At 41.3% G+C, this 13,015-nt stretch overlaps 1 protein-coding gene across 2 annotated transcripts; it reads right to left on the reverse strand.

Annotated features, from left to right (window-relative positions):
* Positions 1–5: 5 nt before the first annotated feature.
* Positions 6–12,577, reverse strand: parn (poly(A)-specific ribonuclease (deadenylation nuclease)). Of its 2 annotated transcripts, none has more exons than XM_080464108.1 (26): positions 12,483–12,577; positions 12,232–12,309; positions 12,074–12,153; positions 11,918–11,985; positions 10,013–10,094; positions 9,782–9,842; positions 7,932–8,100; positions 7,604–7,666; positions 7,482–7,520; positions 7,360–7,402; positions 7,197–7,277; positions 7,017–7,073; positions 6,778–6,855; positions 6,639–6,682; positions 6,507–6,549; positions 5,468–5,543; positions 5,275–5,385; positions 4,564–4,633; positions 4,434–4,489; positions 4,161–4,247; positions 4,008–4,082; positions 3,751–3,928; positions 3,490–3,608; positions 2,511–2,577; positions 2,273–2,433; positions 6–928 (listed from the first exon to the last, which is right to left on the reverse strand). In XM_080464108.1, exons 1-26 carry the CDS (start codon positions 12,499–12,501, stop codon positions 885–887), a joined length of 2,049 nt encoding a protein of 682 aa, XP_080320234.1. In that variant the 5' UTR covers positions 12,502–12,577; the 3' UTR covers positions 6–884. The 2 variants fall into 2 exon arrangements, with proteins under 2 accessions (XP_080320234.1, XP_080320233.1); XM_080464107.1 differs by having other exon boundaries at positions 3,490–3,614.
* Positions 12,578–13,015: the final 438 nt, after the last annotated feature.

Consider the following 13,015-nt stretch of genomic DNA (forward strand, 5'->3'; position numbering starts at 1 on the left):
AAATTACTAAGAAACATTCTTTAATTTTTTCCCCCTTTTTTCAAGGAAATATTTAAGGATTTTTAAAGTTTTATCTTATACAAAACAGTATCTGTTTTAACGTTTACATTAGATCATACTCGGACAATGTCGCAGGTTCACACAGTTACAAAACACAAAAAAGGGTAAATAAACAACTTTGTACAAAAAGGAAAAAGAAAAAAGACAAGCACCCCATGAAGGTCAAAATGCCACCAATAATAAATATCACATTATCATTGAGGAGCTCACATCTGATAAAACTGGAGAAAGTTGCCAACTTCTTTTTAAAAATGGGGAAAACAAATTGATTGACGCCATTAAAATTCTAAATAACCCTGACATTGGAAACTATGGGACCCGTCGAGTGCCGATTGGATCTTACATTTGATGAAACGGATTCACAGGGATACAAAGACCAGAGGAAAGTGTACATTACCCTCTCATGCACAAAACCTGCGCTCTTAATCTAAGACTGACGAGGTCGATAAGCCTCCTTAAAACGTGTGAGTGATTCCAGAGTGAGAGCACGTCTGTGGGGGCAGACTCCAGTCACAGCACATAGAAGAAATCTTTTCACCTCACGAGATCTAGTGTGTTTGTGCACATGTATACGAGTGGGTTTACCCAGAAGAGTTGCCTGCTCCCCTGGGATTCGGATCAAAATATGGCAGCTGCAGTTATGGCTTGTGTTCTCTCTTTTAAAAAGTCCAGTCGGGTGGGTTCGGCTGGTAGCGTCGGACACGCTGTCCACAGCTGCTGAGTGAACGGAGAAATGGTGGGACATGCGCTGCTGCTGCTGCTGCTGCTCAGAGACGAGTGCTGAGGAAAGAAGAGCCTGTTTGGGACGGAGGTCGCTCCGCTCGCTACCAGAGCTCTGGGACTTCAAACAGAGCGGTCGTGGATTCAGCTGTGAGGGAGAACAAAACCAAAAAAAAAGGTTTTATTAAATTTGAAAAAAGCTGAACGTCAATCATAGGATGACAAATGCATCCAACATGTCAAAATTTCACAGAGTTAAGTGTGTGCTCGTCCAGAAAAGCTGGATTTTTTCAGATTCAGAGTTTCATACTCGACCTCCTTTGGTACCGACTTGAGTCTTTCAGCAGGCAATCACAGCCTCAGTGGTACAAAACACGTTGGAAGACTCTAGCAGACTGTGATTTTAGCCATCTTATAAAATAAACTCTATGTCGCAGTGTAGTATATAATAAACAGTTAACGTTCACCGTACAATTTGACTTTCATATCAAAGTTCATTGGAGCCGTCTGGCTGACAGAATTGAGTTCCAAATAGCATTTATGTGTAAGGAAATATCAGCTTATCTCCTCAACATTCTGCTCACCATACTTCTGCTGCATTTCTTCTGATTATTTGTTCATTATTATCAGCAATCTGTGTGGTGAGTGAGATGGCAGCCCTTATATTTCTGACATAAGATCAGATTTTAAGCTACAAAGACATTAACTTTGGTTCTCTCATATTTAAAACAATTTGCACTCGTCTTTAGAACTAGTCCACATTAAGACCTGTATAAAAGTAACTCACCGGACAACATGAAATTCAATCTTTTAATTTTAGAGCATATATTTTAAAACCAACGCTGGTTTTTGGCTCACTATCAATGCAACAGGCGATCAGACTTTTGTTCCTTTTGCTTCATATCTTCAAAAGAAAACTACAATCCGGGATTCATGAAATTAAAAGGTGAAACAAGATTTCAACACATCAGTTACACTTTGTGATGTGACAAATAGGTAATGAGTCTGAAAAGAATCAATCTGCTGTGATTCATTATATTAGAGCCTCTGGTGCCCTGGCTATGAATGTTACTGCTGAACATTTAGACTTTTACTTTATAGATACAAGGGTAAATCTTTTATTGATCGCTGGCCTGGTTCACTCCTGGTGTGATCTGCATGTTTGAGCTAAAAGGTTCAACTGTGTGCATCCAAGTGTGACTTGATAATTACTAAAACAAAAATGAACAAAAAAATAAAAACAATGAAAAGTGAAATGAGCAGGAACCAACTTGACATACAGATCTGTCTACAGGCTAAAAGCCAGATAAGAATCAACCAAGGATCTAATCTGCAGTCACATAGTTCTGGGAATGATAGTACTAGGACAAAGACAAACAAAACTACAAAGTCAAGCTGATTCAGACTTTAGCAATCCAAGAGTGACTGACATTAATCCACAAAGTGGATCAAGCCTGAAAAATCCCCAACAATCCTGACAGCGAACACACACCTTGAGCCTTCTTCTTGTTCTTTTGACCCTTCTTCGCCTGGACGGCTGAGGCCCGTTGCCAGGCAACCGTCCCTCCTGCATCATTACTTGGATCCATGCCCTCAGGGCTATCGTCGCCAGCATCGGGGTCGGGACTCAACCCGGGGGAATCCAATGCTCCTCTGCAGAAACACAGTGAGTGTGAGAGGCAGCAGACAACGCAGGTGACGGAATAAAAGATCCCTGCTCCTTCGCTCACGTCGTCTTCAGCCATCCCTCGGATGTCTTGCTCTCCACGGCTTCAGCGTTTGATTGTCCGCTAATATCTAGAAAAAAGCGGCACAAAGGACTTTATATTGGAACTCCTTGTGCAGCATATATCCTTATTCACTGAAGAGACGGAACATGAGCAAAAGATGAAGCAAAATTAAAATGCCAGAGCTTTTAAAGTCTCTGTGAAGTTCCATTCGAAATTCACATCTGTCTATTATAAAAATTCTAAAGTTGCCACGTTGAGGATTTTAGTGACAATTTCCATGGCGTCTTGCTGTGATAATGTGCGTTTACACATCGCCATCCATTACAGTCATATTATTCTCATCTGATGTGAGTGAACCACTGAGTGCTCTAAAACTGATAAACATCGGTCTCATGGTGCAAAGGAGAGAATTAGTTAGCAAATGGTCAAATTGATCATTTGTCTCCTTATTTGGCTGATAAACGAACAATAAGCCTTTAGACACAAAGTAAACAAACATTAAAGCAAATGTAGTTTTCATTTGATAGGGTTTTCAAAATTGACTAGTTCCCTTTAATCCCAATTCAGGAGCTGTTTTTTACCCTGACAACGCGCTGGATAACAGCTCAGTATTGTTTAGGGCCAAATTGTAAATGGACAGACACCCAAAACTAAACAAAGACCCATGAATGGAAACACTTAATTTGCTCCTTGAGTGAAGTTTTAAATGTCTGCTGGGACACGGCTGTCAATTCCAACTGCATGTGACCCAGCTGTTCTGAAGCAGGTGGCCATTAGTAAAACATAAAAGCGTGATGTTAGACATGGCTGGCCTGCTTAAGTTTAACTCCATAGTTGTGATGATTATTCACAATGCCACCTGCCTGCTCCCTCAGGGCTCGCTGTACCTCTCACTGCTAAGTACTTTCCTCAGGAAACCTGCTGCATGTTGCGACTCTGCAGCAGCAGAAGTACAAAATGCAATCGTGCACTCACACACCATCGGTTTTAATCTTCTTGCTCGCTGTGCTATCCGGGTACGAGTAGTGACTCCAGCCATCTGCAATCAAACCCTCTTCAGATCCCGGCTCGCCCTGAATGGGACTGATGCTGCGTTTCCTGAACCTCATGAGAGGGAGAGAGAAAGAAAAAAAAAAGGGGGATGGCATCCATGAATGTAAATGGTAGGTGTGCGTATCCGCAGAATAAACCAAATTCATTGGATGCTGTGTTGAATCAGTGTGGAGTCACACTGGTGTACCTGGCATATCCAAAGCCACCAGAGGCGGTTGAGGAGGTGTAGTGGGGTTTCACCCAGCTGTCGTCTCCCCAGGTTTTGGGGGTTTGGCCCAGTTTCTCCTTCTCCTGCTGCTTCCCCTGAATGTACTCGGCATACGTCTGGATTCTGTAGCTCTCTGCGTAGCGGCTGGTGTTCATAGCTGCAGCGAGGAGGGGAGAGGTTAGCCTGGCAGCCAGTATTTATTTGTGCAGCGGCTGGTCTAATGATTGCCTACTCACCGATCTGCACCTGGTCGGTCTGACTCAGGGACACAAAGGCTGAGGTGTCGTCTATCCATGAGACCTGGATGTTTCCTGCAGGAGACAAAAACAGGGAGTGTGAATTACGAAACAAAATGATTACTTGATTTAACATGTACAATCTTATCTCACCAAAGGCACTGAAGAGCTGGTAGAGGTCACTTGTCTTCCATTCTTTTGGGAAGGTGACGTACAGGACGTGGTCTCTTTTGGGCTGCACTGTAATGAAAGAGAAATGATTTGAATTTCTCATAATGTTCAGATTTTCTCTCCACACCCAGTGGAAAAATCTAAATGAGAATAAAGACCTGCTGTGCAGCTCAACCAGTTTGCCCCCCCCCCCCCCAACTAAATAGTCCAATAGTATCTAATATTCATGAAACGTAATCACATATTTCTACTTACAGTCTGGTCCTGTGATGTTGAGGTAGGGTATATCGATAATCCTCATCAGGAAAAGCCTGGAGAAAAGACATTTGTTATGCCTTTCTTCACGCTATTTTTGAGAGAGGAGCAAGTTTAGAGCGTCACCTACTTATTGAAGAAAGGCTCGATCAGTTTGGAGCGAGCCGGGATGTGAGCTTTGGGCGGAGTCAGGAAAGAACCTGTGAGGAGATACAGAAGGAAACTTGGTTATAATTTGTGTGCTGAAATTGAAAAGTTACTTCCATTGCAACACTCCAAAGTTTCTTCTTTAAATTACAATCATGGACTTGTACAATTATTTTATTACTTGATTTTGGTGTGAGGAAGTCCTGGAGGCCATTATAAGGACGAGTATATAAGTTCTGAGAGAAATGTTCGAGTTTTCTATTTCAAATTTTTGGAGTTATCAGAAACCGTTAAGCCAGTCTTGTCAGCAGCGACCTGATAGGAATAGAAGGGTGCAAAATAAAGTGAAAATGTGCGCTACTCTGAATAAAACTGAAATCTGTACAATTTGCTTGGTGGGCCGGATTTCAGCCTCTTGCGGGCTCGTTTTGGTTCATGGCCTTATGTTTGAGACCCCTGGTCATCCCAAGACTTATTGAAGAGCTTAACGAAAAGTAAAAGTATGTTTGGTGAATTTCTCAGTCAGCATTTTGTTACCGATTCCATTTAGACTTGAAAAGAAAAACTTTGAAACTGTTGTTTAAACAACCCAAAACAGCAGTAAAGATCCAATTGTTTTTAGGTCTGGAGAACCAACGCAGTGGCAACTTGTGAAACGACATCATGACTGTACAGGACCAAATGAGACCGTTACCCAGGTAGTTTGCCATCGAGATGAAACACAGGCCAGTGATGAAGGCGTCGTACCCCGCCTCATGGAGCTGCTCCTGCGCTGTGTTATAACTGGGGAACCCCTCTGCAGCTTCTACCCAGAGCAACACAGGAGAAATAAGGTGTCAGCAGGCTTTCAGAGGTTATTTAAACAAATTAACTGTGCATTTACTCACCAACTTGTGGCGACTTAAATGGAGTCTCCTTCAATTGTTTCTCCAGCTCTGCCAGAGAAGTGTTGGTGATCAGGTCCTGAAAGACAAAGGCATTTGACTTTGAGGCGCCATCACCAACGAGACAGCAAGTAGCAGTCTATAAACATGACTGGCATCATATAGTGAAAGCTCTGAAGAAACTTTGTGAATATGGACGTTACAGCCAAGAAAATGAGGAAGCTTCAGATATCTAGAAAGGAAAAAAACTGCTTTACAACAACCTGTGATTAGAGTCAACAATTCAATACCAAAACATGATTTATGGCATAAAAAAAAAAGTTCCAATATCATGAATGTTTCTTTAATTTACAATTCTCATTCTTTTTTGATCCTTTGTGACAATGCAAAAGTGTCCCAAGAATTAATTCACTTATCAGAGGTGCTTGGTGAAGGCCGATTGTACTAATCAAGATCAGCTGTAAAGAAACGGCCTTCAGTCATCATCACTGTCACAAGATGAAGAGGAACTACACAGTTTGTTGTCAAGGTGGAGTGAAAGCTTCCAACACTAACATTTCACAGGATTTAATCAAACCAGACTAATACCAGACCTCCTTAAACACATCTTGGAAATCTGAAGAGTGCTTTAACATGAGGCCAGAAATGTTTCTTTCTTCGTCTGCAGATTACTTTATTGTGGATTTAAGATCTTTAAATTATTTTACAGTTGCAAAGTTACTACAAAAGTGTCTGTCAACGTCATCCATCTTTATTAACAATACCACAAATCAAATCTTGGAGAGCCCCAGCTACTCCCTCGAGTTGCACCATTACAGCATAATCATGATTAATTGTATAAAAGCTTTTAATAAAGCCCACTTGAAACCATAATCAGCTTTGCTGCTCAAGTATGTTGACACAGGAGAAACTGGAGCGCGGTCGCTCGCAGTATCATGGCAGCACACCTCGTTTCAATATTAGTTCACCTGCAGATCTGCATCAAGACAAGTCAGAGAGTGTCGACTATACTGAAGCTACGGCACTGATAGAAATGACTAACCTTAAATGGCTGAGTGGAAGCCATCAACTTCGTATCCAGAAGTCTGCAATTGAACAAACAAAAAAAAAAGCATTAAAACATGAAAAAGAACAACAACCACCTTTTGTAAACACATTTAAAGATAAAGTTTACCTCGGGAAGACACACATTGTAACCTCTTTGAAGTCTTGAAGATCCTGCAGGGAGGAAGATTCCCATAAGTAAAACACAGGGATTATTCGTTCAACCCCCCCCATACTTCATGTGATCATCAGGTTTAAAAACGACCTACCTCTGGCAGGGGGCAGTAGAACTGGTGGATGGTGTGCATCACATCCAGGAGCATGTTGTGGCCGACCACAAGTTTACTCTGTGCACAAGATAGAAGGATTCAGCGTTACAAGACAGAAAATCTGCCATTTCTAACTGAAACACAATGACACTGCGATACAAACCAAATGGGTGCCCTTATGCAAACTTTTTTTTTTTTTTTTTTTAAACACATGTGGAACAAAGTAAATGTCAACTCACGGATTTAGAGATGGCGTGGATGACCCTGGAAAAGCCGACGGCATCATTTAACTCCTCCTGAAGAGGAAAAACATGCGACACGTTATCACAGAGTAAGACTTTGTTCACAGACGTTTCAATAAGCTCAGGAAGAAACGACGAAGTGAACTAATCCAACGTCCGTTTCCAGGATGAACTCGCCTGCTCTCGCTCCAGTTTCTGCTGCTCTCTCCTCTTCCTCTCCTCTTCATCAACTTTACTGACCTGGATGAATCGTTCCTTCTGCTCAGAAACAATTTATATCCCATTTTTAAAAACAAGCACAAACTCACAAAATGGGTGAAAATTAAAAACACTCGCTCACCTTTTCCGTTTCTATCGTTTCCACATGAAGACCCTTTGGAAACCTGCGACGCAAAAGAATCGTTAATCAAAACCAACACAGGAAAAATGATGGAAAAGAGAGCAGGCAAGAGAAACACCCACTTGCGGTTCAGCGTCTGGTATATAAGCTTCCTCTGAAAACTGGTAAGCAAAACAAAAATAAAAAAAAACAGTTAGATAGATGACTCATATTGTAAATATTACTTTAACAGAACTGTAGTTACCCGGTACATGGGTCCAGGTCCAAAGTCTTCTCTGAGTTACTGAAGAGTGCTTCAACCTTTTCCCTGTAGGCGAAAGTGACACAAATGGTGAAAATGTACCAAAAAAAACCCAACACCTTTTGAATGAAGGAGTGTTCTCACAAGGCTAAGTGCTCCTCCTGTGCCAGTCTGAGGCAATAATCTCACCCAAGCTGCAATCTTGGTACGCATGCAGACACCAACACACCTGCTCTCCATGTGAAAGCGTTAACATCTGTCTGAGTGACTCAGAGGCCTTTAGGATCATCTGGATGACGCAGGAGCTGCGTTCTGAGCCGACTGCACTTACACCACTCTGTTGATGAAGTCCTTATGCTCGTCGGGTACGTGTGCAGGGCCTTTGGAGGACGAGGGGGAGATGTAGGATGGCGTCCCGACACCGTTTGCTTGTTGATTCCTCCTTTCCTCGGTCTGCTCTCTCAGCTGGGCTTCCTCCTCCTGGTTTAGGTACGGGATCCCTTTAAAAAACAAATAAAACAAACAAACAAGGTTTATGAAATGTGTTCATCCAACTAGTTAGCATCTATCAATTTGCCAAAATATACTTAATCAGGCATCAACATGACATTACAATCACTGTGAATGAAATCTTTACAGGCCGACTACTTTGTGTTTTTATACATTAAACAACAACAACTTGCCCTTTCTGAAGAAGTGACATCATTGAAATGCAATTGTTCTGAAGTAAGCCAACGGAAAACTGCATGATGTTTGAGCAGAAATGACTGCAATGCTTCCTTTAATCTGGAACGTGCATTGTTTGTCAACAAGTCAGCCAGCTGTGCCGAGCTCATCTGCATACCTACAATGAATTAAACTGAGCGCCGAGATGGCACGAGGACGTTTTAATGACTGCCGTTAATGCAGAGGCTCGGGGGCTTGTGTATCACTGTTGAGATAATGTATTCAGATGGATATCATGTTAAATACTGGGGATAAGTGATGCTTATCTGTAATAGGGACTTCTTGTTCCGGGAATTCAACTGTGTGATGAGATGGAGCTAGCGCATCGGTTTCAGGATGACTCTTTTTTGGTGTTGAGAAGCTACAGAATGTGGTTGACGCATTAACCAGAACAAAGTAGAAACTAATCTAACCGGGAAAAGTTGTGTGAGCGCTATAAAGATGACCTTTTATTAGTGATTACATTTTGAACAGTGACCAGCAACAATCTCCATCTGGAGTTTATTTGCAACGTTTTTTTGCAAAATATTAAAATCTAAAATAAGGGGGGGAAGAAAAGAAAAGAAAAAAAAAAAAAAAAAAAAAAAAAAAATCGATATTTTGCAGAGATTTAAAATTTTGCAACACCTGGCTAATTTTTTTTTTTGTGGACACAATGATGCAGTTACTTCAACTTCAGAACAAAAACCTGGTTCTGTATTCATGGCACTACGTTCAGCTGTATTGAATCTTGTGCAGGAGACACACTTTGTAACAGAAACTTCTTCATAATTAGAGATCCCCTGTCACCATGAAACATTTATACAGAAAAATCTACTTTTACGGCTCCCAATCGAAAACCAACACTGAAACACTTGGGGAGACACAAAGCTTCAGCAGAATTGTGAAATTAAAACATGTTGCAACACACAAGATATCCCAAAAATAAAAAGGACCGTTTCAATCGCATGAATTTTACACGGATACTAGTAACCGTCACAAGAAGATTTGTGAGTTTTAACAACAATGGGACCATGTTTGTTTCTGCAGTTTTATCTTTTTTATAAATCAAAAAAGCCCATGTAATGGGTTGTACTTTCTAAAGGTTCTAAATCTTTATGGGTCAGGTCTGCAGTGCTGAACATATCCAACTGGTTGATTACTTTCCGTATCACATTAAATCTTCCATATTTATTCATTGTACTTTGATCCAATGGAAGACTCCAAGACATTTTGGATCCTCCTAGATCCCATATGAGCTGCTGTCATTGTAGGACAAGTTGGACAGCCAGCCAATTAGAGCGAGGGGTCGATTTATGCGGAAGTAGCAGTTTGTTTTTTAAAGCAGAGGCATTCTAAACTTCACACAAGTTTCTTCTCCTGCACTTATCTTAATTACATGTTCAAGTTTCCTGCATTATGCCTTCAATACGGGCTTGAAAGGAGGAAGAATTCCCCGAGTCTTTCAACACTCACCATGACGGAACACCTTGTTGAAGTCGAATCCCTGACTGGCCAAGAAATCAATGCTGGAACTCTGAAATGACAAAGTGCCATTTACGTCACATTTTCTTTCACCTTTCTGCAGCTGTCCAGGCATCAAACAACAAAAGCATTGTAGACCAGCTGAACCCGCGAGAGCACCAAAAGTCACTTCTGTCAACTTTTTTTCCAAGACATAAACCCCATAACCCCACACCGACTTACTTGACAGATGAACTTTATGTCAGGCGAAGTCCTGCTGAACGGCTTGGGGAATATATAAAAGTTAAAAGTCTTTGTGATATATCTGTCGACAAGAGAACAAGAAGGAAGAAAACAGTGAAGAAAAGTGGAAACTACTCAAGTTCCTGTTGAAAAACTGATGGCTTTTATGATTAGTAAAGAGCTTGAATATTACCCAAAAGCTTAATAATAATAATAATAATGTGTTTAACCAAGTAAATTGCTTCTGTTTGGACTATTTTGACCAGAAAAGCTGCCAAAAATGAGTTTGAGTTAGTTGTAATAGTGAAAAAAGAAAAAACCCAATCAATCCAATTATTTTCCAAAGTTGGAGGAGCACCAGGTTTGTGTTGCATTCATTCAAAGTGTACATTTTATAACTGAACATAAGGGGACAAATTGATTAAATGACGGTTCAAGGCAAAAAGTCTATTGATCGGCCTTTTCATGGCGTACATTAGCATTTATCATTTAAAATGATTAACAACCTCAAACAGCAAACACTTATTGTTCTTTTAATGGCCAATTCTGTTTCAGACTACTGTGAGGATTGGTTTTGGCTGAGAAGATGACAGCACATACAACAGAATAATTCATGCAGACAGCAGCAGCCAACAAGACGTTGAGGCAGGGTCAAAGTACAATCACAGGAGACTCAGTGCAGTTAGCTGTTTGTTCCTGGAGCCCAGCCATCAGGAGGAAGTGTGCTTTTGAAAAGGTGGGAGGTGCTCTAAAGTGAAAGACTGACAGATCAGTATATTATTTTTTTTGGGAGAGAGGGGGGGGGGGGGGGGGGGGGGGTGAAACAAATTTCATCATTAAGATAATTGTGAAATTAACATATTGTGTTAGGTTCCTTTAGACCATCAACAATATCAAGTAAATAAACAGATTAGCACAGTGGTGGACTTCAATATGGGCTTATGTTACAATTTTTTAAAAAACTTTCCATTGAATTCTGGAAAGCTGGGAGGACGTTAGGTTTTTCTGTGGCAAATGGCCTGTTTGATACTCCAGTCATATGTTTTGAAAATATGGACGGAGCAAAGATCCACTTTATTTTACACCAAATAATGGGAATTCTGACTCTCTACATAATAAAAGGTAGAACAGTGGGAGGTCCGGGGGAGAAGGAAAACACAGGAGTTGTCCGAGGCTTGCTCAGAGGTTGTCAGATTTACTGTAATAAGACACTTTCTGGAATCTCGAGCAAAGCTGTGAAACTGTTTTTAGCCTTTACTTTAAAAGGCTCATGTAGGTGTGTCCACAAAATTCTGCCACACTAAAGTTTTGGGGCAAACAGAGAAAGGGTCCACAGCATTGGTTAGCATCTAGCATCTAAGAGAGGGGGGAAAAAGAAGAAAAAAAAGGCATCTCGGGATGCACATTATATGGCAAATTCATGTTGGTGCAATGCCAATAAGTTCTTTCAATGAACTGTATTTTAAAATATTAGACCAATCAGACAGAGCCCTGTTGCCCTACATTATTTTGACATTTTAATTTCATAATATCGACATGAAGACATACCAGATGGGCGACGGTGGAAACATTACAAACGCCTCGCCACATCCAGGCAGGAGAAACGTAATCAAGAACAATTCTCAAAGCACAAAGACCTGAACACATATCACTGAACTGGATGCATTTAATTATTTAATGTACATTTCCTGATATTGTGCAGCACTGTTAGGAACCATTAAACTGGAAGACATTTGTTCACTGATCGGTCCTCCCGAGTTTGCATGTTCAATTACATGCTGTGTGAATATCTCAACAGCCATTTGGGACATTAATCAGCTGCTGGCTTTAGTATTTGAAGCTATAATGCCACGCAGAAGCATATGACATCGTTAGAGGATATAATTTCAGTCACATTTTACTCACTTTGACTTGGTCTGATCGTACTTGAATGTGCACAACCCAAACTGGAACAGGAGGAAATCCATCGAGTGCTGTTGGATAGAGAACATTTTTAACACCACCAGCAGCAGCAGCCACAGTGAATAGGTGGCGTATGACCGACTCCTCAGCCCCACTGACCTTCTTCAGCTTGGTGTAGCGCTCCTCCGGGGTGTCCAGTCCGTTCGTGAGCGCGCTGACATTCGGACCGTCACTTATGCCTGAAAAAAAAAAACACCGAACACATGTCAGCATGCATCACACAACTCCCTGCGCGGCAAAACGTCCGACGCGATTACCTGAAAACTCCCCATCGATGGCGAGGAAGTCTGCGTCTTCTATGGCGCTGTACACCGTGTTTAAGCAGTCCTTATAGTCTGGAAAGAAGAGGAGAGGCGCGTGTTAGCCTGCAGCTAGCTAGCGACACAAACACCGAGGAAATTCCAATTCTCTTTCAAATGCATAACACGCCGCTGCAGGGATGCACGGCGTCAGAACGTATATGGCGAGCTAAACAACCGCAGTGTACAAGAGCTGTGTGTCTACTTACTCCTGCGTGTTACCTCCATCCCTGCACAATGACTGAACCGGCTGACAGCTAACGCTAGCTACCTCCGCCGCTGGCTTTTAACCGTTTCAAACACTTCCGGGGCCACGAGCCGTCCGCGAGACCCCGAAAACACCAACGTGATGTGATTTCATCAATAATGTCTCACACTAATTTTAAGACACATTTTGAAAATTAAATGTTATATGCGTATATAATAATAATAATACAATGAACACTTGGTTCTGATTTCACACATTATTGATCATGGGTAAGTCCCGCCGCATAGGGAGAAGGTTTTAGTTCAGAGTTTAAGATTTTAAGAGATTTAAGAAGCTTTATTGTCATTGTTCAAGTACAACGAAATTCCGTTTGTTGCATCACTAATAGCAGCAGCAGCACGTCACATTCACATTTAAATAAAATAAAAAAAAATAGAGTGGACCTATTTGTGTGGGGCTTGCATGTTCTTGTGTTTGTGTGTCTTATCCCACAGTTCAAAAGCTTGCATTTTTTGGAGTTGATTGGTGACTCTA

This window comes from Lipophrys pholis (assembly GCF_963383615.2).
Source record: "Lipophrys pholis genome assembly, chromosome: 5".
Classification (NCBI taxonomy): Eukaryota; Metazoa; Chordata; class Actinopteri; order Blenniiformes; family Blenniidae; genus Lipophrys; species Lipophrys pholis.